Raw genomic sequence first — 27,524 nt, 5'->3', positions numbered from 1 at the left:
GACAGGCCCTGCCCATTGGGCTTCGCCGAGGCCTCAAACGCGCACGCTGTCTAGGGAGCAGCTGCGGGGGCCCGCTAGTAGGGACAAAGGCGCAGCCACCGGAGCGCAGGCTCCGCCCCGCAGAGGGTGGGCCTGCGGCGACCGCGAGCTCAGAGTCCGGACTTGTCGCGCAACCTGCCTCCTTCGGTTTCGCCCCAACCTAGCTGGACACTAGGTCCGGTCCCCGCCCTCTGGAGACTCAGCCATTAAAGTTGAGGTGGGGGGATGAGGATGTGGGCGGCGTCCAGGTAACCCTGCGGGGCCCTAATGCCTTCCCTAAAGCCAGCCATCAGGAGTAACACGATGCGCACCCACATCACCGAACCCAGAACCTCAGTGCTTCGGCACCCCTTCTTGAACATGAGCTCCGCCCAATGAGGAAAAAGGTCTTCTCCACTGGCCGGTGGTGGTCCCCTATCCAATTAGAGAGGCTATCGGCCTTCTCTCGTCTAATTTAGAAGGAATCGCCGAGGGAATGCAGACCAACTACAACTCCCGAGAAATAACTGGGCTCTTCGGGGCTGGGTGTTCACGTGACTTCCTTCTCGCGGAGACCGAGTTACGCGATAGGCCTGTGAGGGGGCGGGGCCCGGCGCCAGTTCGCCGCACTAGTAGCCAATGGGCAGCCAGGTCGGACGGGCACGCGTAGGGGGCGGGGCCGGGCGCGCGGCACGGCGCGAGAGCGCGCCCGCGGCGGCGGTGGCGGCGGCGGCGACTGTTGGGGGGGCGGGGAATATTGGCTAAGGCGACAGTGGAGGCTTAGGCACCGGTGGCGGGCGGCTGCGGTTCCTGGTGCTGCTCGGCGCGCGGCCAGCTTTCTAGCTCGGAACGGAACGCTCGGCGTCCCGGGCCCCGCCCGGAAAGTTTGCCGTGGAGTCGCGACCTCTTGGCCCGCGCGGCCCGGCATGAAGCGGCGTTAAAGAGCTGCTGCCGCCGCTTGCCGCCGCTTGCCGCCGCCGCCGCCGCCGCCGCCGCTGCCTGAGGAAGAGCCGCAGCACCCTGGGCCACGCCGATGACTACTGCAAACTGTGGCGCCCACGACGAGCTCGACTTCAAACTCGTCTTTGGCGAGGACGGGGCGCCGGCGCCGCCGCCCCCGGGCTCGCGGCCTGCAGGTGGGTGCCGGGCCAGGCGGGACCGTGGAGCGACCCCGCTTCTCGCTCGCAGGATCTCTCGCTCCCTCCCTGTTCCCTTGGATGACCGGAGACCGATAACCCCTTGTGTGTGTGTGTGCGCGCGCGCGCGTGTGTGTGGTGAGTTAAAAACGGATTTAAATCGCTGAGGAGGCGTGTGGGTCGCTGCGACGTGGAAGTGGTGGCGGGCTTGGCTGGAAGCAAACTAGTGGGGAACTCGACTCCGGGACGATCGGGGTTTGGAGGCCCAGGGTCCGGGCTGCTGCCCAAGTGGCGTCTGGTTGTTGCTGCTTTGCCAATGTGTTGCAAGGAAAATGTTGTCCCTGTGAATTGTTAGCGCACTGGGTTTTTCATCTATTCTAGGTCGTTTCTTGAAATGTGCGTTTGAAAGATGCTTATTTTTCAACGGTAGGACCCCTCTAAAAATCACGCACATGTTTCTTTAAATCTACTTTGCTAGGAGAGTAATGCTTTCGAGTTAACGTCCATTCGTGCAAGTTTATGACCCACAGTTAATTCGAAGTGTAACTGTAACGGGACTTTTCTGGAGACTCGATTTCCTTACTTGAATAAAATGTTCCGGAAGATTTTTTTTTTTTTTTTTTTTAATCGCAGGTTGCTTTTTTCATAATTTTCCTGGAAAGTTCTAGAAGTCGATTTTTATTTAAAGAAAAACCTCTCCTTGGAAGATATTTTAAAGGAAATCTTGAATTGGGCAAGCTGGGCACCATAATGCTTGCAGGTCAGACCAATCAGGAAATAGAAACAGGATGACTGGGGACTTAGAGGTCTTTTGTGACCTGGTTTGGAATACTGTGGTTCATTAAGTTCAGTTTCCCTGTTACATATGCATACGAACTTCGCAAAGGAAATGGGTAAGATATTTTTTCTTGCCTGGTGTGAGGTGAATTTCTTAATGTTCATGTTGATGTTCAATAGACTGTTCTGTAGAGTTGCATTGCAAAACATACCTGAACGTGAGGCATGAGGATTCTCTAGGCGGTACTTATTTTATTGGTCCTTTTAGTCTTAATATGCTAGATGTCTTTTTCACTGTAGTACATAATTTATAATAGTTATGTGTTGGCTGCGTTTATTTTCAATTCCATTCACATAATTTGAGCACCTATTACGTTGAACCACTCCTACGGACCTTGTTGTGTTATGATGATGATGCAGAGGACTGAGGCTCCTTAAGGAGTTTGGGAAGTAGTTGGAGGAGACACATAGTCCAAGTAATAACTGTGCTACTAGGAAATCTGTGAATGGTGATGCATTTTGTAGTAGAGGAAGAAACAAGAAAAGTGGCATTTGTGAAGAGTGTAGCATTGAATTGTACCTAGATTATCGGGACTTGAAAGAAAAACAGCTTGAGTATTTTTATTGTAAAAGAGAGAAACAGTTGATGATGTCAGCAAACTTTTATTGGGCACAAACTTGATTAGAGCACATTATATACAAATATATGATCAATAAGGGTGTTAACCAAACATATGAATAATAAAGGAATTGAGTGACTACATAAGTAGGAATTGTATATACAACCAAAATATTGAATAACATTTCAAAGCTATGAAAAAAATTTTAATGATCTTTGTCATACACAAAAGCCATTTTGCTATTAAAATAGGTCTAAGAGGAGTTATCTGTAGCTTGATTTATAACTGAAATTTCCAAAGGTAAACATCCGCAGTTTTATTTGTGACAAAAAGTCCACTTTAAAATATTTTGAGCGGTAATTTTTTAAAAGTTTTTTTTAATATTAAGGCAAAATACGTATGAAAAAACAAACCTTCTTAAAGTGAACAATTTACTGCATTCAGTGTTGTGCAGCTACTGCTTCTGTCTACTTCTAAAACATTTTATTCATCCAAAAGAAAACTCATTATCCATTAAACAGTTGCCCCATATTTTCCCTTCCCTCCTCCCAATCCGTAGCAGCCACCAGTCTGGGATCTGTCTCTATGGTACCTCTTCTGGATATTTTATGTAAATAGGGTAATATAATATGTGACCTTTTGTGTTTGACTACCTCATTCCTTTCTGTGGCTGAATAATATTCCATCGTGTGTGTGTGTGTGTGTGTGTGTGTGTGTGTGTGTGTAAAGGAACACAATTTGTTCACCAATTGATGGACATTTGGGCTTTTTCTACCTTTTGGCTATTGTGAATAGTGCTGCTATGAACACATAGCAATTAATTTTGAAATTCTGTTGAGGATGTGTTATATATTCACAGCTAAGTTTTCAGAATTATTTGTTCACAGAATAAGTTTTCATTTTACTAAGCATAATTATGAGTATGTAGTTTGAAGGAACAAAGTGGATTCACTGAAATGATTTTAGGATAATATATGCAGTAATGTGGAAAATAAGAATAAAATTGTTGGTAGAATTCAGATCCTTGCTGGGTTGTATCAGTGTGTTTGCTGAACTCATTTTTGGATTCTCTTCCTCACTGGAATGGAAGTTCCTTGAGGTCAGATATAGTGTCTGTATCTTTTTCAGTTATATTATCAGTGCCTAGCACAGTTCTTTTACATGTATTTTATATATATATATATATATATGTATTTTTTTTTTCTTTTTTGAGGCAGGGTCTCGCCCTGTCGCCCAGGCTGGAGTGCAGTGGCGTGATTTCAGCTCACTGCAGCCTAGACCTCCAGGATTCAAGTGATTCTCCCGTCTGCCTCCCGAGTAGTTGGGACTACAGTCGTGTGCCACCACACCTGGCTACCTTTTGTGTTTTTAGTAGAGATAGAGTTTCACCATGTTGGCTAGGCTGGTCTCAAACTCCTGACCTCAAGTGATCCTCTTGCCTCAGCCTCCCAAAGTGGTGGAATTACAGGCATGAGCCCCCACACCCGGCCCAATATATATATTTTTAAATAGAGACGGAGGTCTCACTATCTTGCCCAGGCTACTCTGGAACTCCAGCCTCCCAAAATGCTGGGATTACAGGTGTGAGCCACTGCACACAGTCCCAATATTTTGTTAAATAAGTGAATAAATAACACCTAAGTTCTGAATCATTGCTCACTGCTTTTTCGTGGTAAAGGAAATTGATGAGAGTTGTTTCAGTTCTTTGGCTTTTATTGATGAGTTCCATAAATTACATCTTGGTAATTTGGGGCTGCAGTGGTTTTACATCTCTAAAGGTTTGGGAGTACTTGTATCACAACTAAATTTCCATACAGTGAAAAGATTTTTGAAAAATAGTGAGGTGACTGGATAGAGAGTGAGGACAGGGCAAGGGATGATTTTAGTGAATGTTCTAAGCAAGCTTGGTAAAGTGCAAATTAGATGATGTGAGATGGACTTAATAATGCTTGATAATGTTGTATGTTGTATACATTTGTGACTGAAGACTGACTTTTTAAGACTGTTATTTGCAGAGGTATTTTGAGATTTTTTTTCCATTAAAGAAAATTTAAGACCCTAGAGTCTTTAGCTTTCTTTCTTTTTTTTTTTCAGACAGTCACATTTAGCAGTGGGGAGTTGTATACCAACTTTAGTGACACTAATGTTAATACATTCTAATTACTCACTACCATCAGACCAGCCTACCTTGTTTTTTTAAAATATAAGATTTAAAATATATAAAATATAATTAAAAAATTTTAATTATATTTAAAATATAATTAAAAATATATTTTTTAAAATATATTTTTATATTTAAATATAAAATATAATATGACAGTGCTGTCTCTGATTTCTCCAGTTAAAAATGAACTAAACTATTTTTTTAAACATTCTTTTACTTAATATCTAACTCTAAATAGATTATATACCTCAGCAGTAAATAGGAAATTTAAAATAGGCACTTGTTTAATGTATTCCATTAACATTATTTGCCATTATAAAGGGCAGCCTCTGGTACTCTATTTTAGCGTAGTGATTGTTTATCTCTAAGTTTGATGTTATAATAATCTGTACTTTGCAAATTCAGAGTTTCATTCTCAGGGTTCATTACTAAATATTGACTTTCTAGTCCTGAATGAGAGTTACTGGAAGGAATGTGCTATATACTATGTGTAGTATCTTATCTACTGCTGTTTTTTCAAAGGGGAGAAATATCTTAGCTACAATATGTATTTTTGTAAGAGGTTTACTCGATGATAAGATATGTGTAATTTTTTCAGATATTCCTTTAATATACAACTTTTTCATATGGCAAGTTGAGGAAGTTTTCCTAGAAATTGTCCTAGAATTTAATCAACAATGTTTTTACTTTGCTTAGTGCTTGGAGATCTGATCCAGTTTACTGTCTCTTAGATAATTTTATTTTCTCACTTTTCAGTGTTTATTGATCATTTGTATTCAAGGTTTTTGTTTTATCTTGTGTAAATGAGATAATGTATTTAAAGCACTTAGCACAGTCCTGGTCCTATTTAAGTGGTGGTAACTAAAAATTTTTTAAACACACGCACAAACACTCCCCCCTAACATTTCTCTTTTTTCTGAGATGGAGTCTTGCTCTGTCACCCAGGCTGGAGTGCAGTGGTGCAATCTCCGCTCACTGCAAGCTCCGCCTCCAGGGTTCACGCCATTCTCCTGCCTCAGCCTCCCCAGCAGCTGGGACAACAGGCGAATGCCACCACGCCTGGCTACTTTTTTTTTTTTGTATTTTTAGTAGAGACGGGGTTTCACCGTGTTAGCCAGGATAGTCTCGATCTCCTGACCTCGTGATCCGCTTGCCTCCGCCTCTCAAAGTGTTGGGATTACAGGCGTGAGCCACCGCGCCCGGCCAACATTTCTTTAAACACACACACACACACACACACACACACACACACACACACACACACACACACACACACACACACACACATTTCTTTAAACACACACACACACACACACACACAGGCTAGTTTTTACTTCCTTCTCTTTCCTAGACCTTTCTCCACATGCTAAATTAAAACATTGAGAGACAGTAGGGCATTTACAAACAGTAGCAGTTTAAAAAGAAGAAAAAAAGAGATTAGGGCAGATGAGAGATTCAGCAATTTAAACCTTACATGAGTTAGAATATTTGGTCTTAAGACATTTTTATCTGTTTAATTCCAGTCTTTTAAATGTTACTTACCTCTTATATTTTATCAAATACTGAAAGTAATACACTTTTAATTATATTTTTCCACTTTCTTGAATTAAGTTCTTAGTACAGTGTGAAAGTTGGTTGATTTGCTGAACATTTAAGTATATAATTGGATATTTAAATCAGTATGAAAAGGAGGAAGTTGCTTGGTTTCTTGTAGAAATTTAATGGTGTGTTTGTACAGCCCATTAGGTACTGTGAAGGAGGTTTTGGATGCTGCTTAGTAGCTTTATTTTCGTACCTTAGGTCAGCATTTTCTGTAGTGAGAATATGTATTAGACGACTGAGTCGATGGTAAATATTTTAACATTTCATTTGGAAGAATAATACTCTGTTTCTTTGACACATTTCCTGATGTGTCAAAGATGCTTCTGGGGGTAACTGGCAGAATTTTGTGGTCTAGATTAGTGAAAAAATGTGTTTGAGCAAGTATGGGGAAAAATCGAGGAAAAAATTTCATTGTCATGTTTTTGTTAAAAACGTTCATCATTGCAAGAGCTGTTCCTGTACTTTCTTAGGTGTTCCTATTTGCCAATCCAGAAAGGATATTTTGGCATATATTCTTAACTATTAGAAGTAATACTGTAGTAGTTTTATTAGGTGATATAAAAGTTAAAACTTGGGTATTATATACATAGCCAAGAAGTTGTGGGGGTTAAGTAAGGCCTGTATCTTAAGCGTTCAAGATAATAATTTAGAGTAAGCTGTAGAATCAACTTATAATAATGACTTGCCTTTCTTTGGCAACCAGTAAACTTTGCCTAAAATTGTATTTATTTTTATCGAAGGCATAGTCCAAATTCTGCTTTTGAGGTTTGCTCTATATTTATTTTTTAAATGAAATGGAATCATAAGGACATTTTTGGTGAGAAAATGTAGTATTACTTTTTCTTCAGAGAAAGTCATAAATAGTGATATATAAAATGGGGACCTTTTAAGAGAAGTTAATGAGTTGTGTCACTGATTTCCCTCTCCATATTGCTAGCTGAGTAGTAGATGGTTCAGTGTGGTAATGTTTTCTTTTAAATAAGAGGTGAGGTTTAAGAAGCCATAATATAGTGAAGGCAGTCACATTACTCTTGTTGGGTTTTTTTTTTTTTTTTTTTTTGAGACGGACTCTCGCTCTGTCATCCAGGCTGGAGTGCAGTGGCCGGATCTCAGCTCACTGCAAGCTCTGCCTCCTGGGTTTATACCATTCTCCTGCCTCAGCCTTCCGAGTAGCTGGAACTACAGGCGCCCGCCACCTCGCCCGGCTAGTTTTTTGTATTTTTTAGTAGAGACGAGCTTTCACCGTGTTAGCCAGAATGGTCTCGATCTCCTGACCTCGTGATCCGCCCATCTCGGCCTCCCAAAGTGCTGGGATTACAGGCTTGAGCCACCGCGCCCAGCCCACATTACTCTTAAAAGATAGGAAACCTGAGTAGGTTGAGCCTCATTTGATAGTAAGCAGTAGTTTGCTCACAGCAGTAACATAAATAAGGAAGGTGTTGTCTAAAGCTGTCCTGCTGGGTCAGGGAGTAGACACAGCAGAGTTGGCAGTAGGCCTGGCTTCTAAAACAAAATCCAAGTCATCAAATTTGCCCAGGCATGCCATATGAGGTTCAAGTAACAGTGGAATTTAAGAGGAGTGAGTTTGTTCAGGTAGGCTTAGGAGAGTCACAAGCAGGAGCAAGCTTTTTTAAGAGCCATCATTTAAACTGAAACATAATGTGGGTCTGCATATATTTTTGCATTTCTAGTAATGTTTACGTAATTGTATTGTATGACTTTCACCTGTTGGCAATTGGAGCTCTAAGATTTAAGTAACATAGGCTATGAATTGGTAGTTTACCAACAGCTGAAAGTTAATCTTTTGGGACAGTTCTAGTTAATATTAGTTAATATTCATGTGTGAGCTTGGGCATGATGGCTCACACCTGTAATCCCAGCACTTTGGGAGGCTGAGGCGGGTGGATCACCTGAGGTCAGGAGTTCGAGACCAGCCTGGCCAACATGGTGAAACCCTGTCTCTATTGAAAATATAAAAAATTAGCCAGGTGTGGTGGCAGGTGCTTGTAATCCCAGCTACTTGGGAGGCTGAGACAGAAGAATTCCTTGAACCCGGGAGGTGGAGGTTGCAATGAGCCGAGATGGTACCATTGCACTCCAGCCTGGGGGACAGAGTAAAACTCAAAAACAAAAAAGAAAAAACAACAAAAAAAAGCCTGGGCACGGTGGCTTACGCCTATAATCCCTGCACTTTGAGTGGCTGAGGCAGGCGGATCACGAGGCAGGAGTTTGAGACCAGCCTGACCAACATCGAGAAACCCCGCCTCTACTAAAAATACAAAATTAGCTGAGTGTGGTAGCGCATACCTGTTGTAATCCCAGCTACTCGGGAGGCTGAGGCAGGAGAATCACTTGAACCCTGGGAGGCGGAGGTTGCAGTGAGCCGAGATCGTGCCATTGCACTCCAGTCTGGGCAATGAGTGAAACTCCATCTCCAAAAAAAAAAAAAAAAAAAAAAAAATCGTGTGAAAAGGAACCACAAGTCTATGAAAGCCTGAATATCCCAGGTATACCAGAGAAGTAACCTGAAGGCTTCGTTTTCCTACGTAATGTACAGTTTCAGAATGCCTTATGTTACAGCAGCAGGTGAGAGTTTTACATTTTAAAATATGTTTTTCATTGTCTTAAAATTTTGTGTTAATTTTGTATTTATTAATTTTCATCAGCTTTGCTGTTTGATTTAATTAGAAAATAGGATTATTTGAGCTCTGAAATTGGATTACATTCAGGTTAATTCTTTTCTCTTAAAACTTTTTCAGTAAGTTGATTTGTATTAAATGTAAAAATATTTATAAAAGCGTTTTTTTCTCATCAAGGTAATCACTGACTAGAACACTTTAATAGACTGTGAGTTGTACTTAAATGTAAATATTTTCAGTATTGCTTTAAAAAATCTTTCAGTAAAAATTGTTAAATAAAAATGGCTTTTAGAAAAAAATGACATTCAGAAATTGTTGAAGTTAGATGATGGGTATGTGGGGGTTCACAATAATATTCTCTGTTCTTTATGTTCTTAAATTTCCATAAAATAAAAAGTTTAAAAAATGACATTTGAAAGCTCTTCAAATTCTTTAAGGCACTAGATTAGGATAGGAAAAATATTCACTTTTTAAAACAGCATTGTGAAGTTAATAGGATTTGTTGTTTGTAGTTAAAAAAAACTGGCTTAACAAATTAACAGAAAATAAAAATTAGCGTGATATGTCTGATTTACAAAACTCATTTCTCCCTTTGATTGTGTAGTGTTAACAGTGAGATGGTGGGTGAGTTAGTGGCACAAATAAATAGGAAGTAAACTGATCTTATGCTTTTGAGTAGATGCTTTTCCATTGTAAAAATATTTTCTAATTAACTATATGATGCTAGAAAAATCCATTTATTATCTAGTAATTTAAGAGCTTGAAATTGTTTATAAAGTTTTAATTTGTTTGATCATGTTGCTTGTATCTGTCAGTCTGATGTTGTCATTTCTATGAACTTTTCAGTTTATTCATGATGAAAGGAAGCTAGATAACTTGTTCATGATTTTAAGACTACATTTTTAATCATTTAAAATTTTTAATCTGCATTTTTAATAATTGGTAGAAACAAAAATAATAGACATAATTTCTTTTTATTTGTGAACATTTTAGAACAAACAAGGTCTGAAATTTGTATTTCACATCTTGTCATTTGTGAGATCATATTGAGTACTAAAGTTTTGTTTTTTGAGACAGAGTTTTGCTCTTGTTGCCCAGGCTGGGGTGCAATGGTGGGATCTCGACTCACCGCAACCTCTGCCTCCTGGGTTCAAGCGATTCTCCTGCCTCAGCCTCCCAAGTAGCTGGGATTACAGGCATATGCCACCACACCCATCTAATTTTGTATTTTTAGTAGAGGTGGGGTTTCTCCATGTTGGTCAGACTGGTTTCAAACTCCCAACCTCAGGTGATCTGCCTGGCTTGGCCTCCTAAAATGCTGGGATTATAGGCGTGAACCACCACGCCTGGCTGAATACTAAAGTTTTAATCTTGTCCTTTACATAAAAAATATCTTTGGGGAAAATATAGAAAGTTTAATCTAAATTTTACTTATTTTTTATTGCACATGAAAGGTTTAAGGAAATTTGATAGCTCCTCTATCAACACTTCTTTATAGTTTTCACTTTCTGTCTGTAAAGGTAGTTCAAATAACACTCAAGAAAAAAGATGATCAGAAGTTGTTGAGGCAAGATGATAGGTATATGGGGACTCTGTACTTCAGGTATATTTGAAAACTTCCATTATACAAAGTTTTGGGGACTTTTGTTTTTGAGATAGGGTCTTTCTCTGTTGCCCACCCTGGAGTGCAGTGTTGTGATCACAGCTTCCTGCAGCCTCAACCTCCTGGGCTCAATTGATCCACCCACCTCAGCTTCTTGAGTAGCTAGGACCACAGGTGTGCCACCATGCCTGGCTAATTTTTAAAATTTTTTGTAGAGATGAGGTCTTGCTGTGTTGTCCCAGGTGGTCTCAAACTCCTGGATTCAAGCGATCCTCCAGCCTTGGCCTCCCGAAGTGATGGAATTAATAGGCATGCGCTACCTCACCCGGCCTTTGAGACCTCTTAACCATGAGCCAGAGCAAGAAATACATTTTGTTTCAACCCAACACACACATACGTGTTTATACACACAAACTGAGACAGATGTTCCATGTAGAACAGTGTTTAGTTTTACTGCGTGGCATTACTCTGACATTTTCATTACATTAAAAAATTTGTCACAGCTCACTGACAGATCACTTAGTACCTTCAGTTTGAAAAACAGAGCTCTTGGAGATGGTTTTGTGGTTCTGATTGAAACTGTTAGTACATCGAAGCTGGGTGCAGTGACCTGTGCCTTTAGTCCCAGCTACTTGGAAGTATCTCTTGAGCCTGGGGATTCTAGACCAGTCTGGACAACATAAGGAGACCTGTTTCTTAAAAAACAAAAACAAACTGTTAGTGCATCGAGTTGTCCTTATTATTCAAACCATATTTCCCATGTCTGTAGTTCTTTAATACGTTAAACTTTAAAAATTGACTTAGCTTATTGCTGTCCATTTATTGGGTTAATTGGCTGGTAAATTTTGCCACTTCCTGAAAATGACTTTTATTTCCCCCTTTCTGTCTGCCCTGTGGCGAAAGTCTTGGTCTCCTTCCATTTGGATTTGTTTATTAATAGTTTTCTCTTTATATTTTCTTCTAATTCAGTTCTGAAAGTCATAGCTGAGGTTATCTTCAATTCCCACTCCTTTTTGTCTGTAACTTGCCTCTCCTTACAGTTTTTGTGCTCTGCCATTTTGTATCTGTTACTTTGTACATCAAACTCATCACCTTTATTCATCTCTTTTCAGTCCCAGTGTGAAACCTTTCCTTCCACCCATTTTCCTGATCTGCCATCAACGTGTTCACCAAAGACTTTCTCTTTAGTGAGACAACTTACAGATATTTTGATGTAGTACTGAACTAGATCTGGATTCTAGATTCATTTCTGTTGCTAATTGTGTGATATTGTTAAAAAGCATAGAGTTTCAAGTTAATTCAGTCCTTCTATTTTACAGGAGAGGAAATTGAGATTCAAATTGACCTGCCCAAGGTCATTTAACTGGTTAGTATCAAAATAGAGATCCAGGACTTCTGACTCCTAGTCCTTTGGTCTTCTCCAGTAAGTTGCTTAATTTTTGCTTGAAAAGCCTAAAGTTCCTTCTTGTGGATTAAAAACAAGAACAACAACAAAGAGAATCCTACAGTTCTTTTTGCACAACCTATAATTTTGATCATTTTGTAACTTTTTGTGATACATTAGATAAATATTTAATCCGGTGTTATTGAGTACCTATTATGTGCAAGGTATTTTTATGTGCATTATCTCATGATAACCTAGAGAGAGGTATTATTTCCATTTAATACATGAGAAACAGAAATGCAGATGGATTTGACCATCTAGAAAGTGGAATTAGCTGGGATTTGAACCTTGGTTTTCTGACTTCAAATTTTGGGCCCTTTCTGCTCTGCCTGCCTCTTGCCTTGCTATTCTCAGAAAGAGTTTAAGTACAGAAATACTCAGTTTTTCCTATAGTGAAGCAAGGGTCATGTTGGGCATATGGAATCAAACATATCTGAGTCATGTCTTACAAATTACACGTGTTCCTGTGACTAGATTTTCTGCTTCGGGCTCAAAAGAGCTACTTGAGGGATACTTCTTATTCCTGCCTGCTCTAGAAAATTTTAAAGGGTAGCAGTGATACAGTTAGACCAATAGAGGGTACTGTATCGCTATATTGCTAACTGTGCTAGGCCCAAATTTAGCTCTTTGGGGCCTTTTCTCTTTGCTGCTTTGTGGATCTGGAGGTCAAGAGGTGATACCGTTTTAGGTTTTGAGGCAGTTTACTCTAAGGAGAAATTGGCCTTTGTCTTTGGCACCATCCCCCCCATGTTGTCATGATTAGGGTCTGATTTGTCATCTTGCAGGCTGTTTTGCTTTTAAAGTTTAAAGCATTTAAATCTGTCATCAAAATTGCCCTAAACCTGAATGAGGAAAAATTCAGAATTTCAAAAATGCTCAATTGTTAGGGTAGTTTCATTTATCACGGTTAACATTTTGCTTTCACATGTTCAAAAAAAAATGAGTACTATTTATTTGATTGAATTTAGGATGCAAGCAAAACTATTCTACCTTCTATAGCCACATGTTTTGACCAGTTTGCCATCTGCCATTTATTCTTCTCTCTCAAGATCAGTACTCTTTTGGAATTTTTCTCTCTTTTATACATACCCAGTTGTCTCTGAGTTTTACCAGAACTCTCCCTTTGAGAGCAAAGGCAAGAAAGCTGTTTTGTCATACATGTTACCTAGTAAATGTTAGGTGATCATGGTTTTAGAACTTCTGTTGACTTTTTAATCATCTGATTACTATTTGAAAGAAATAGTAAAATACTCTTAATTTTCTAGTTTAAATATATGCAACATAGTTATATTTGTATTGATATTTCCTGAGGGGAAGGAAGGAGACACAGATGCTGGCTTCACACAGCTGTTTTCTTTTTAAGAGTGACAAAGGACTTTTCCAGAAGCCTTCAGCAAACTTAACCTTGCATTTCATTGACCAAAACTGGGTTACATTCCCTTTCCTAAATTGGTTACTGGTAAAGATGAGTGGAATTATTCTTAGCCAACCAGACCTGTGCCTTGGCCTGAGGATGTGGTTGGCTTCCCCAAAACACAAGGCTGCGTGGGAGATGAGTGGAATTATTCTTAGCCAACCAGACCTATGCCTTGGCCTGAGGATGTGGTTGGCTTTCCCAAAACACAAGGCTGCTTGGGAGAGGAGTGGATACAAGGTAGAAAATCTGTTAGGGAGGAAGGAAGAGAAAATGGATGCTGGGAGGGGGTCAACCAAAAGAATCGTCTGTGCTTACTATCCACGGTATTCTAGCAATTGATGAGGGACTTTTTTTTTTTTTTTTTTTTTTTTTTTTGAGAGAGAATCTCACTCTATTGCGCAGGCTGGAGTGTAACCTTTCCCTCCTGGGTTCAGGTGATTCTCATGCCTCAGCCTCCCAAGTAGCTGAAGTAGCTGGAATTACAGGTATGCACCACATGCCCAGCTAATTTTTTTTTTTGAGACAGAGTCTCGCTCTGTCACCCAGACTGGAGCACAGTGGCACATCTCTGCTCACTGCAACTTCCGCCTCCCAGGTTCAAGTGATTCTTCTGCCTCAGCCTCCCGAGTAGCTGGGATTACAGATGTGTGCCACTGTGCCCAGCTAATTTTTGTATTTTTAGTAGAGACAGGTTTCACCATGTTGGATAGGCTGGTCTTGAACTCTCTACCTCAGGTGATCCGCCCGCCTTGGCCTCCCAAAGTGCTGGGATTATAGGTATGAGCCACTGTGCCCAGCCAGTTGTGGGACTTTATAATGTAAACCTGACTTTTGCTATGCAATTACTTTTTCTGGCACTTGCTTTTTCTCTTGCTTTGTCAGAGTCCTTGGGGATGGGCTTGGGAGTTGATAGAGGTGCCAAGAAAGAGAGAGAAGTATGCCTATTGATCCCAGATTAATAACAGTGGGGTTGGTGTCTGATGGGTGAGAGATCTGGGACACAAAATTCATTTTTTTGTGTGTGATTCAGGTGGAATCTGATGATTATACAGACATACAGAAGCAGAAAGACCGTGTCAAATCCTGATTTGTCAAAATTGAGATAGTAAAGTGTTTTTAAAATGCTTATTTTATTTTTTAAAATTTATTTTGAGGCACGGTCTCACTCTGTTGCCCAGGCTGGAGTTCAGTGGCTCAATCACAACTCACTGCAGCCTCAACTCAGCCTCCCAAGTAGCTCGAACCACAGGTGCTTGCCACCACGCCCAGCTACTTTTTAAAAATTATTTTTGATAGAGACGAAGTCTTTCTGTGTTGCCCAGGCCAGTCTCAAACTCCCGGGCTGGAGCAATCCTCCCACCTCGGCCTCCCAATGTACTGGGATTACAGGTGTGAGCCACCATGGCCACCCTCAAAATTCTTTTTAAAGTGCTTTGTTTCACTCTTTTGAAGGCTAATCTGAAAGAAACTAGCTGTTGTTAAAGGATAAAATAGAAGAATATGTAGAAGAGAAAGTAGTAACCAGAGAGGAACATTGTATGAGATCTTAGAGTAATTGAACTGGAAGGGACCTCAAGAAAGTCCCCTTCCATTAGGTGGGTTAATATACTAAATCATTTAATCTTTTAATTAAGTTTTGTTAAGTGTCAATATTATTATGTGCCAAATACTCGTAATGCAAATTAAATATAATTCAGTCTGTTGGAGTGGACATATAAATGACTACAACAATATTAATATAATAGAGGTACAGAGAAGGCCCTCTGAGCGTATAATGACACAGAGTAAGTCTGAGTAGAGAGGTCAGAGAAAAGAGTACGGTTGAGCGGGATCCAGTGGGGTGAGTTCACCAGGTGGCTAAGGGAGGACATAACATTTCAGGCCAGTTGATTATCACACCCAAAGACAGGTTAAAGAGCATGGTTCTTTAATTTGGAAAGTGGAAGATCGGGGTTCTGTCGTGTCCAGATGTGGCTGGAGAGGGAGAGACTATTATACTGTATTGAGGAGTTTGGATTTTAGTTTGAAGATAGCAGGGAGCCACTGAAGGATTTCAAATTGGGCAGAAATGTCAGATTTGTAGCTCCATCACTCTGCTATACTGTGGGTAATAGATTGAGGAAGACAGGAATGGAGGTGGTGGACACATGTATTTGAGAAATGATAAGGGTAGAGCAGTGAAGACGACAAAGTGGGAATAGTGCTGAGATAGATTTACAGGAAAGAAATCAATAGGACCTGGTATCTGTTGAGTAAGGAAAGGGAAGGAGGCAGGATTATTTCTGTTTTTCTAGTTTGGGTCAATTGTGGTAGGAGAATCCGCTTTGGAGGTGGGGAGGGAGAAAGGTGATTCATTTTAATAAAATGTGCTATTATGAAAGATCTGTAGAAATAGTGGTGAACAAGACATGGCCCCTGCCCTCATGAAGTGCATGGTCTAATTATTAATGTAATTAGTGTCATGAAAGTGAAAGTATAAAGTGCTATGAGAGCATATAGTAAAAAGGAGTTCAGTTTTGTGTATGTCTAGTTTGAAGCATCTGTAGATTTATTAGGCAAGTGGAAGTATAAGTGTAGAGCTCAAAAGAGAAACTTGCACAAAAGAGATTTGAAAGTTATTGATCTATAGATATTGATGATAGTTGAAGTAATGGGCACGGATGAAGTCACTGCAAGAGAGTATGGATTAGAATGTGAAAAGGAGGCTAAGAACAGAACTCTGGAAACGACAGCATTGCAAGGATGGCAAGGAGAGGAGAAGTCTGAGAAGATGCTGTCAGAGAGTTAAATTAGACAATGCAGAGAATGGTATAGGGAAAGCCAAGGTAGAAAAGGGTTTTATCTATTTAAACAGCTTTATTGAGATAAAATTGACATTTAATAAACAACATATTTAAAGTGTGCAGTTTAAGTTTTGACACATGTGGAGACCCATGAAACTTTTACCAGATTCTATATGGTGGACATATCCACCACTCCAAAAAGAAGTTTGTTTGTGTGCCTTTGTTATCACTCCCTCCCTTCCCATACACCTTTCTTCCTTTCCCAGACAACCACTGAAGACACTAGAATGGTTATATAAGTGGAATTGTAAAGCACGTACCCTTTTTTTTGCGGGGGGGGGGGCTGGCTTCTTATCGTCGTTATTTTGAGATATGTCCATGTTATTGAGTTTATCAGTAGGTCATTAATTTTTATTGGGGAGTAGTTGCCATTATGTATGTATAATACAATTTGTTTTATCCATTCACCTATTGATGGACTTTTGGATTGTTTCCAGGTGTTGGCTGTTAGGAATAAAGCAGCAATGAATATTCATGTATTGTCTTTGTATGGACACATCTTTCCCTTTCCCTTGGGTAAATACGTAAGAATATGATGATTGGGTCATTTGGTAGGTGTACATTTAACTTTTTTTTTTTTTTTTGAGATGGAGTCTCACTCTGTCACCAGGCTGGAGTCTCACTCTGTCACCAGACTGGAGTGCAGTGGTGCAATCTCGGCTCACTGCAACTTCCCAGCTCCCTCGTTCAAGCTGTTCTCCTGCCTCAGCCTCCTGAGTAGCTGGTATTACAGCACACGCCACCATGCCCAGCTAATTTTTGTATTTTTAGTAGAGACAGGGTTTCACCATGTTGGCCAGGATGGTCTTGATCTCCTGACCTTGTGATCCGCCTGCCTTGGCCTCCCAAAGTGCTGGGATTACAGGTGTGAGCCACCGTGCCCAGCACATTTAACTGTTCTTTTTTTTTTTTTTTTTGAGATGGAGTCTAGCTCTGTTGCCCAGGCTGGAGTGCAGTGGCGTGATCTTGGCTCACTGCAAGCTCCGCCCCCTAGGTTCACACCATTCTCCTGCCTCACCCTCCCGAGTAGCTGGGACTACAGGCACCCGCCACCATGTCCAGCTAATTTTTTGTGTTTTTAGTAAAGATGGGGTTTCACCATGTTAGCCAGGATGGTCTTGATCTCCTGACCTCATGATCCGCCTGCCTCAGCCTCCCAAAGTGCTGGGATTGCAGGCGTGAGCCACAGCGCCTGGCCCACATTTAATTTTTTAAGAAACTGCCAAACTGCTTTCCAAAGTGGTTATATCATTTTAAATTCCCGCTAGCGGTGGAAATACATATTTTGACATCCTAACCAACATTAGGTTTAGATAGTCTTTTTAATTTTGGCCATTCTAACAGGTGTGTAGTGGTATCTTTTGTAAGTTTAGTTTATATTTCCCAAATAACTAATGCTCTTGAACATCTTTTTATGTGCTTATTTGCTGTCTGTTTATCTTTTTTGGTTAAGTGTCTGTTTAAGGTTTTTACCCATTTTAAAAAAACTTTTTATTTTGAAATAGTAGATCCACAGGAAGTTGTAAATAAAATATAAAGAGGTTCTGTGTACCCTTTACACAGATGTTCTCCCAACAATAACATCTTGCATCACTATAGTACAATATTGAGACCAGGAAAATGACATTGATACAGTTCACTGAACTAACTCAGATGTGACCAATTTTACATGCACTGATTTGTGTGTTCTCTGCGGTTTTATCACATGTAGATTAGTGTAACTACTACCATGATCAAGATACAGAACTGGGCTGGGTGTGGTGGCTCATGCCTGTAATCCCAGCGCTTTGGGAGCCTGAGGCGGGTGGATCACCTGAGGTCAGGAGTTCGCGACCAGCCTGGCCAACATGGTGAAACCCTGTCTCTACTAAAAATACAAAAATTAGCTGGTTGTGGTGGTGGGCGCCTGTAATCTCAGCTACTGGCGAGGCTGAGACAGGAGAATCACTTGAACCTGGGAGACGAGGGTTGCAGCGAGCCAAGATTGGGCCATTTCACTCTAGCCCGGGTGACAGAGTGAGACTCTGTCTCAAAATAAAAAATAATTAAAAAAAATAGAGAACTGTTTCATCTCACTAACTTGTTTATAAGCGCACCCATTTCCCTCCCTCCTCCCCAACCCAGTCTCAAATTCCTGGCAACCACTAATCTATTCTACATCTCCAAAGTATTATTTCAAGAAAATGTTAGCTACATAAATTGAGTCATATACTATGCAACATTTTTGGGGGAGTTTAGGGGGACAGGGTCTCACTAGGTTGCCAAGGCTGGAGTACAGTGGCATGATTATGGCTCACTGCAGCCTCGAACTCCTGGGCTCAAGCTCTCCTCCCAACTCAGCCTCCCGAAGTGCTGGGATTACAGTTATGAGCCACTGTGCCAGGCCTTATGTGACCATTTGAGGTTGGCTTTTTCTTCACTCATTGCCTGGAAATCCTTCCAAGTTGTCGAGTATATTAATAGTTTGTTTCGTTTTATTGCTGAGTAGTATTCCATGATATAGATGTACTACAGTTTAATTGTTTACCCTTTGAAGGACATTTGGGTTGTTTCCAGTTTTTGGCTATTATGAAAATTGCTATGAACATTTGTGTACAGATTTGTATGTGAATATGTGTTATTTTTTTCCTGGTACAAATACCCAGAAGTACAAATGCCTCCTGACCTCCAATCTGTGAATTTAGTTTTATAAGAAACTGCCAAACTTTGGCTGCGTGTGGTGGCTCACACCTGTAATCCCAGCACTTTGGGAGGCTGAGGTAGGCAGATCACTTGAGGCCAGGAGTTCGAGACCAGCCTGGGCAACACGACAAAACCCCATCTCTACTAAAGATACAAAAATTAGGTAGGCATGATGATGCATGGCGTTAGTCCCAGCTACTTGGAAGGCTGAGGCATGAAAAATCACTTGAACCCAGGAGGCGGAGGTTGCAATGCGCCGAGACTGTGCCACTGCACTCCAGCCTGGGCAACAGAGCAAGGCTCTGTTTCAAAAAAAAAAAACAACTGCCAAATGTTTTCATTCCCACCAGCAGGTGTATGAGTTACCCAGTTTCTCTGCATCTTGGGCAGCATTTGGTATTATCACCTTTTTTTTTTTTTTAAATCATTCTGATGGGTGTGTAGTGATATCTCGTTGTGGTTTTAATTATATTCTTCTCATGACTAGTAATGTTGACCATTGTTTTATGTGATTTTTGCCATTTGTATTTTATTTTTGGTCTAGTATCTAAGTCTTTGCCCCTTTTTAGATTGGGCTGTTTTCTTGTTGAATTTTGAGAGTTCTCTGTGTGTGTGTGTGTATGTGTGTGTTTATATATATGAAACAAGTCTTTTATCAAATATATGCTTTGCAAAGAGTTTCTCTCAATCTGTGGCTTATTTTTTAATTCTATTAATAGGATCTTTTGTAGAAGTTTTACATTTTGATGAAGTTTGCCTTACCAATTTGTTCTTTTATGGATTGCACTTTTGGTGTTACAGCTGAGAAATCTTTGCCTAACCCATGCTTACAAAGATTTTCTCCTGGGTTTTCTTTTCTTTTATTTTTTTGAGACAGAGTCTTGCTCGTATTGCCCAGAATGGAGTGCAGTGGTGTGATTATGACTCGCTGCAGCGTCAGCCTCCTGGGCTCAAGCTATTTCTCCTACCTGAGCCTCTGTGATAGCTGGAACCACAGGTGTGCGCCACTATGTCCCGCCAATTTTTAAATTTTTTGTAGAGATACGGCTTCATGTATTGGCCAGGCTTGTCTCGAACTCCAGGGCTCAAGCGATCCTTCCTCCTTGGCCTTCAAAGTGTTGGGATTACAGGAGTGAGCCACTGTGCCTGGCTGCTAGGTTTTCTTTTGGAAGTGTTAGTTTTTTTTTTCTTTTTTTGTGAGATGGAGTCTTGCTCTGTCGCCCAGGCTGGAGTGTAGTGGTGCAATCTTAGCTCGCTGCAATCTCTGCCCCATCGGGTTCAAGTGATTCTCCTGCCTCAGCCTCCTCAGTAGCTGGGATTACAGACACGCACCACCACGCCTGGCTAATTTTTGTATTTTTAGTAGAGACAGGGTTTCGCCACGTTGGCCAGTCTGGTCTCGAACTTCTGACCTCAGGTGATCCACCTGCCTTGGCCTCCCAAAGTGCTGGGATTATAGGTGTGAGCCACCGCACCTGGCCTAGTTTTAGGTTTTACATTTAAGTTGATCTATTTTGAGTTAATTTTTGTGTATAGTGTGAGGTATGGATCCCCAAGTTCATTGTTTTTACATATAATTTTTCCAGCTCCTTTGTTGAAAGGCTATCCTTTTTCCACTGCATTGCTTTTATACCTTTGTAAAAAATCAGTAGACCATATATATGTGAGTGTATTTTTGGACTCTGTTCTGTTCCCTTGAGCTATGTGTCTCTCCTTTACTGATGCCACACTATCATGATTACCGTACCTTTACAGTTACTATCGAAACCAGATAGTATGATTCTTCCAACTGCATTTTTCTTTTTGTTCATGTTGTTCTGGCTACTCTAAATGCTTTGCTTTTCCATATAAATCGTACAATTAGGCCAGCAATGTGGCTCATACTTGTAATCCCAGCACTTTGTAATCACTTAAGGTCAGGAGGATTCCCCCCACATCCAGCTTTTTATGGTCATTTTGAATCTTGTCCTCTGTAGTAACAGCCATTATGTAAAATTAATACAAATACTATAATGGAAATGTGGATGTATATTGGAAAATTTTACATTGTTTATTCATAAATAATTTGAAAAGGACAAGATCTGAATGTTATCTATGGGTCATTGTTTTCAAAACTGCAGTTTACCTTCCTAATTGCTACGTCATTTTCCTTGCCAGTTGGTGAGAATATTGCATGGCATGAACTCAAAGACTTAAATAAATGTAGCTGAATGTGGTTTTTTCCTAATTGTTTCCTGTTATAGGCCACTATAATGGTTATCTTAGGAAAAAAATAAATTATTTTGTCTTTTTATACTTTTATAGACATATACAAGTACATATCCTGTGTTCTCTCAATTGAACTTATATATTTTTTCTTACATGTGGATGTTAAACTGTGATTTCTACACCATTTCTTTTTTTTTTTTTTTTTTTTGAGACTGAGTCTGGCTCTGTCGCCCAGGCTGGAGTGCAGTGGCCGGATCTCAGCTCACTGCAAGCTCCGCCTCCCGGGTTTACGCCATTCTCCTGCCTCAGCCTCCCGAGATGCTGGGACCACAGGCGCCCGCCACTTCGCCCGGCTAGTTTTTTGTATTTTTTAGTAGAGATGGGGTTTCACCGTGTTAGCCAGGATAGTCTCGATCTCCTGACCTCATGATCCGCCCGTCTCGGCCTCCCAAAGTGCTGGGATTACAGGCTTGAGCCACCGCGCCCGGCCTACACCATTTCTATACTGTTAATTTTGCACCTGTAATTAAGCATAGTTGTGGTTGCTGAGTGGTTTTCCCGACTTCTTTTTTTTCTGTTTGTAGTGATAATTTCTTTGAACAACTGTTTATTATGACTGTTTTTCAGCAATGATAGAACCTAAAGTCAGTGGAATTATTTGCTTTTTTAAAAGCTTGTCTCAGGAAATATTTTCTTTCTGCTTTATGGATATATAGTAGTTGATTGAGTATATAATTGAGTACCTATCTGAAATTCCACATTCATTCTACCACAGTGCTTTTCAGTATGTTATTGAGTGAAGTGAATTTCTGTTGCTTAATGAATTTAAGGTATACATTAGTTTACTTTCTCCCTTTTTTTGAAACAGGGTCTCACTGTCACCCAGGGAGTGGAGTGGGTGCTATCTGGGCTCACTGCAACCTTTACCCCCCAGGATCAAGTGATTCTCCCGCTTCTGGAACCACAGGCATGCACCACAATGCCTGGCTATTTTTTTGTATTTTTGGTAGAGTTGGGGTCTCGCCATATTGTCCTGGCTGGTCTCCCTTGAACTCAAGTGATCCGCCTACCTTGGCCTCCCCAAAGTGCTGGGATTACAGGCATGAGCCACTGAGCCTGGCCTCTCGGCCTCTTTTTGTTTCTTTGTTGCATTATTTTTTCAGGTGCTAGCTATGCTAATAATCTCATTTTCAACATAGTTTCTTTTTCTTGTGTTCTCATTTTCCTTTCTAATTTCCTGAAGAATTTTGGGTTTAGTCAATTGATAGCTTGTTAACTCATTTTCTTACAAAAGTACTGTTTTTTTAGTTATTGTAAGTAGTATCAAAGTTGCACATGAACTTTGTTTAAAGTATCAAATAGATCAATAAAGCTTATTCTGAAAAAAGTAGTCCTGTGACTCCAACTCTGTCTTACCTTCCTTTCTCTGCTGCCTAGAGGCAGCTGCTTTCAAATTCTTCTGGCAGTTTCTTTTGGTATTTGCCTTCATCTCTGGGTAACAGGCTTATACTGCTGTAGCTGTTATTTATTGACTTCTCATTATGAAAAATGACATTTAGCAGATTCTAAACTCTCAACTCTACACAGGCATCCTTCTTGTTCCCCAATATGGTTATATCATAATAGATTTAATGTCAATTTGTTTATATTATTATGATTGCATATTGTGCTATTCATAGTTAAGCCATGTAGTATACTGTACTACTATTTTTCCTTCCTTGTACAATTTAATATTGTTTTAAGAATGAATGATTGTTGTTGTTCTATGTATTTATGAAAATTCATTCCAAAGTATCTTCTTTTTTTTTTTTTTTTTGACGGAGTCTTGCTTTGTCGCCCAGGCTGGAGTGCAGTGGCGCTAGCTCAGCTCACTGCAAGCTCCGCCTCCCAGGTTCAAGCCATTCTCCTGCCTCAGCGTCCGAAGTAGCTGGGACTACAGGCACCCGCCACCCCACCTGGCTAATTTTTTGTAGTTTTGGTAGAGATGGAGTTGCGCCATATTAGCCAGGATGGTCTTGATCTCCTGACCTCGTGATCCGCCTACCTTAGCCTCCCAAAGTGCTGGAATTACAGGTGTGAGCGACCACGCCTGGTCTCAAAGTATCTTTTAGGTGCTTGAATCTCAGGATTTTTGACACATCAATTCATCTGTCAATTTTATTTTCTTGGAGACTTTGCTTTCTCTCAGAGCCTTCTAAACTAATCTGGATTAGTGGATACCTAGTGTGTTGTACATCTGTCATTGCGAGACCTCACTTCTCTGTCATCTTGAGTTCCTTTGCCTTTCTTTTATTGTGTTGAGTCTTTGTTTCTTTGCAACTCATTTTGGTGGAGTACTTCCTTCAGTAGCTTACTAATGGTAATAGGAGGTAAATTTTTGTGACCTTAAATATTTAAAGGTCTTCACCAGGCACAGTGGCTCACGCCTATAATCCCAGCACTTTGGGAGGCTGAGGCAGGCGAATCACAAGCTCAGGAGTTAGAAACTAGCCTGGCCAACATGGTGAAACCCTGTCTCTACTAAAAATACAAAAAATTAGCTGGGTGTGGTGGCTCGTGGCTGTAATCCCAGCTACTTGGGAGATTGAGGCAGGAGAATCGCTTGAACCCAGGAGGTGGAGGTTGCAGTGAGCCGAGATTGCACCACTGCACTCCAGCCTGGGCGGCAGTGCGAGACTCCATCTCAAAAAAAAAAAAAGTCTTCATTCTCCCCTCACACTTAATTTTGGCTGGTTGTAGAATTCTAAATTAGATATCATTTTCTCTTATAAATTTGAAGGCATTCCTCTCCATTTTCTCCATTTTATTCCATGGTTGTTGAAAAGTCTGATACCATTCTGAGTCTTGATTCTTCATGTGTAACCTGTTACTCTCCTCTGAGTCTTTTAGGTTCTTCTCTTTGTCCTTTGTGTTCTGATTTTTTCAGTTCCATTGTAATCTCAGGGGACCATTTTCTTTTCTTTTCTTTTTGAGACAGAGTCTCACTCTGTTGCCCAGGCAGGAGTGCAGTGGTGTGATCTCGGCTCACTGCAAGCTACGCCTCCCGGCTTCACGCCATTCTCCTGTCTCAGCCTCCGAGTAGCTGGGACTGCAGGCGCCCTCCACCACGCCCGACTAATTTTTTGTATTTTTAGTAGAGACGGGGTTTCACCTTGTTAGCCAGGATGGTCTTGATCTTCTGACCTTATGATCCGCCTGCCTCGGCCTCCCAAAGTGCTGGGATTACAGGCGTGAGCCACCGGGCCCGGCTCAGGGGACCATTTTCACATATGTGGTGTGTTGTTGACCAAAACATCATCAAATGGTACCTGACTACCTACAAGTGGAATTGCTTGTCATGTGGTAATTCTGTATTTAAATTTTTGAGGCACTGTCAAACTCTCTTCTACAGCAACTCAGCTGTATCACTTTACATTGCCATGAGTAATATATGAGGGTTCTTATTTATCTGTATTCACAGTAACACTTGTTATTTTCTCTTTTTGTTTCTTTTCTTTTTTTTTTCTGAGACGGAGTTTTGCTCTGTCACCCAGGCTGGAGTGCAGTGGCGCGATCTCAGCTCACTGCAAGCTCCGCCTCCTGGGTTCACGCCATTCTCCTGCCTCAGCCTCCCGAGTAGCTGGGACTGCAGGTGCCTGCCACTGTGCCTGGCTAATTTTTTGTATTTTTAGTAGAGACGGGGTTTAGCGTGGTCTCGAGCTCCTGACCTTGTGATCCGCCCGCCTTGGCCTCCCAAAGTACTGGGATTACAGGCGTGAGCCACTGCACCTGGCCTATTTTCTTAAATTAAAGCCATCCTAGGGGGTGTGAAATGGTATCTCTCTGTGGTTTTTTTTTTTTTTTTTTTGGAGACAGAGTCTCGCTCTGTCGCCTAGGCTGGAGTGCGGTGGCTGGATCTCAGCTCACTGCAAGCTCTGCCTTCCGGGTTTAAGCCATTCTCCTGTCTCAGCCTCCCGAGTAGCTGAGAGGCGCCCGCCACCTCGCCCGACTAGTTTTTTTGTATTTTTTAGTAGAGACGGGGTTTCACCTTGTTAGCCAGGATGGTCTGGATCTCCTGACCTCGTGATCCCCCCGTCTCGGCCTCCCAAAGTGCTGGGATTACAGGCTTGAGCCACTGTGCCCACCCTCTCTGTGGTTTTTATTTGCATTTCCTAATGACCAGTGATGTTGAACATCTTTTCATATGCATGTTGGTCATTTGTATATCTTCTTTGGAGAAATGCCTATTCATGTGCCTTGCCCGTTTTTTAATTGAGCTGTTTGACTTTTTGCTGTTCAGTTATAAAAACTCTTTATATTCTGGATTCTAAAGTCTTATCAGATCTAAGATTTACAGATTTTTTTTTCCCATTCTGTAGGTTGTCTTTTCACTTTTCTTTTTTCTTCTTCTTCTTTTATTTATTTATTTATTTATTTATTTATTTTTGAGACAAGGTCTCATTCTGTTGCCATAGTGGGATGTCAGCTCATGGCAACCTTGACCTCCTTGGCTCAAGTTAGCTTCCCACCTCAGCCTTCCAAGTAGCTGGGACTACAGGCGCATGCCACCATGCCCAGCTAAGTTTTGTATTATTTTGTGGAGATGAGATTTCACCATGTTGCCCAGGTTGGTCTCAAACTCCTGGGCTCAAGTAATCTGCCTGCCTCAGCCTCCCAAAGAGTTGGGATTACAGGCATGAGCCACTGGGCTTGGCCTCACTTTCTTTATGGTGCCCGTTGGTGCACAAAAGTTTTTAATTTTACCAAGTTGTATTGATTGAGTTCTTTTGTTGCTTGTGCTTTTACTGTTAAGAATCCATCGCCAAATCTGAAGTCAGGACAGTGTACTCCTATTTTTGCTTCTAAGAGTTCTATGCTTTTAGCTCTTATATTTAGGTTTTTTGATCCTTTTTGAGTTAATTTTTGTATGTGGTATGAGAAAGGGATTCAACTTTGTTCTTTTGCATGTGATAATCCAGTTTTCCTAGTACTGGAACTATTTGTTGAAGGAACTGTTCTTTTTCCGTTTAAAGTCTTAGCACCCTTGTAAAAAAATCAATTGGCCATAGATATTTGGGTTTATTTCTGAACTCTCAGTTCTATTTCATTGGTTAATACATCTCTTCTTATGCCAGCACTACACTGTTTTGATTACTGTTCCTTTATAATAAGTTTTGGAGTGTTAATCCTACTTTCTTTTTCAATGTTATTTTGGCTGTTCAGAGAATATTCTGGTGCCCTTGCATTTCCGTATAAATTTGAGGATTGGCTTTTCCATTTCTCTAGAAAAGGCCGTTGAAATTTTGGTAGGGATTGCATTGTACATCACTTTGGAGAGTATTGCGTGTTAACATTGTTTTTCAATCCATGAGCACAAGAAATCTTACCACTTATTTAGGTCTTTAATTTATTTCAGCAATGTTTTGTAGTTTTTAGTGTATAAGTTTTTCACTTCCTTGGTTAAAATTATTCCTGAGTATTATTTCTTTTGGAGGTTATTGTAAATAGAATTTTCTTAATTTCCTTTTCAGATTGTTTATTGCTTGTGTATAAAAACAACAGAATTTTATGTTTTACCCTGCACCTTTAATGAATTCATTTATTAGCTGTAGTTTTTTGTAGGTCTTGTGGGTTTTACTTTATATAGAATCATGTCTTCTGCAAGTAGAAATAGTTTTACTTCTTCCTTTCCAACTTGGATGTCTTTTAATTCCGTTGACTCCCAGTGCAATGTTGAATAGCAGTGTTGAAAGCATGCATCCTTATCTTGCTCCTCATCTTGGGGGAAGGCTTTGTTTTACACCACTATGATGTTAGCTGTGGGTTTTTTACAAGTGCTGTTTTTTTTTTTTTGATACGGAGTCTTGCTCTGTCACCCAGGCTGGAGTGCAGTGGCACAATCTCTGCTCACTGCAAGCTCCACCTCCCGGGTTCACGCCATTCTCCTGCCTCAGCCTCCCAAGTAGCTGGGACTACAGGCGTCTGCCACCACGCCTGGTTGATTTTTTGTATTTTTAGTAGAGACGGGGTTTCACCATGTTAGCCAGAATGGTCTCGATCTCCTGACCTCGTGATCTGCCCACCTCAGCCTCCCAAAGTGTTGGGATTACAGGCGTGAGCCACTGCACCTGGCCTCACAAATGCTCTTAATCGTGTTAAGGAAGTTTCCTTCTATTCCTAGTTTGCTGAAGTTTTTGTTTGTTTCAGTCTTAAAAAGATGTTGAATTCTATCAAATGCTTTTTCTGTCAGTTGAGGTGACTGTGTGGGTTTGTTTTGTTTGTTTGTTTCTTTTTTTTTTTTTTTTGAGACAGAGTCTCACTTTGTCACCCAGGCTGGAGTGCACTGGTGTGATCTTGGCTCACTGCAATCTTCACCTCCCAGGGTCATGTGA

The 27,524-nt window shown here is 40.8% G+C and overlaps 1 protein-coding gene across 7 annotated transcripts in view; it reads left to right on the top strand.

Annotated features, from left to right (window-relative positions):
- The first annotated feature begins 681 nt into the window (after window positions 1-681).
- Window positions 682-27,524, top strand: part of NFATC3 (nuclear factor of activated T cells 3) — a 156,007-nt gene continuing 129,164 nt past the window's right edge. For 5 of the 7 annotated variants that reach the window (XR_001898413.3, XR_001898411.3, XM_017953705.2 and 2 more), the window contains exon 1: window positions 682-1,154. Coding sequence is in view for 5 of the 7 variants with exons in the window: in XM_017953705.2 (XP_017809194.2) it covers window positions 1,052-1,154 (103 nt within the window). In the remaining 2 variants the exon portion in view is untranslated. Of the gene's footprint in view, window positions 1,155-1,181; window positions 2,048-27,524 lie in introns of those variants that run through there. The other 2 variants (XM_003917083.5, XM_009196734.4) reach the window with 2 other exon arrangements.

This window comes from Papio anubis, chromosome 18 (genome assembly GCF_008728515.1).
Source record: "Papio anubis isolate 15944 chromosome 18, Panubis1.0, whole genome shotgun sequence".
NCBI lineage: Eukaryota > Metazoa > Chordata > Mammalia > Primates > Cercopithecidae > Papio > Papio anubis.
The sequence above is the reverse complement of the archived record's forward strand: the minus strand, read 5'-3'. Positions and strand labels throughout refer to the sequence as shown.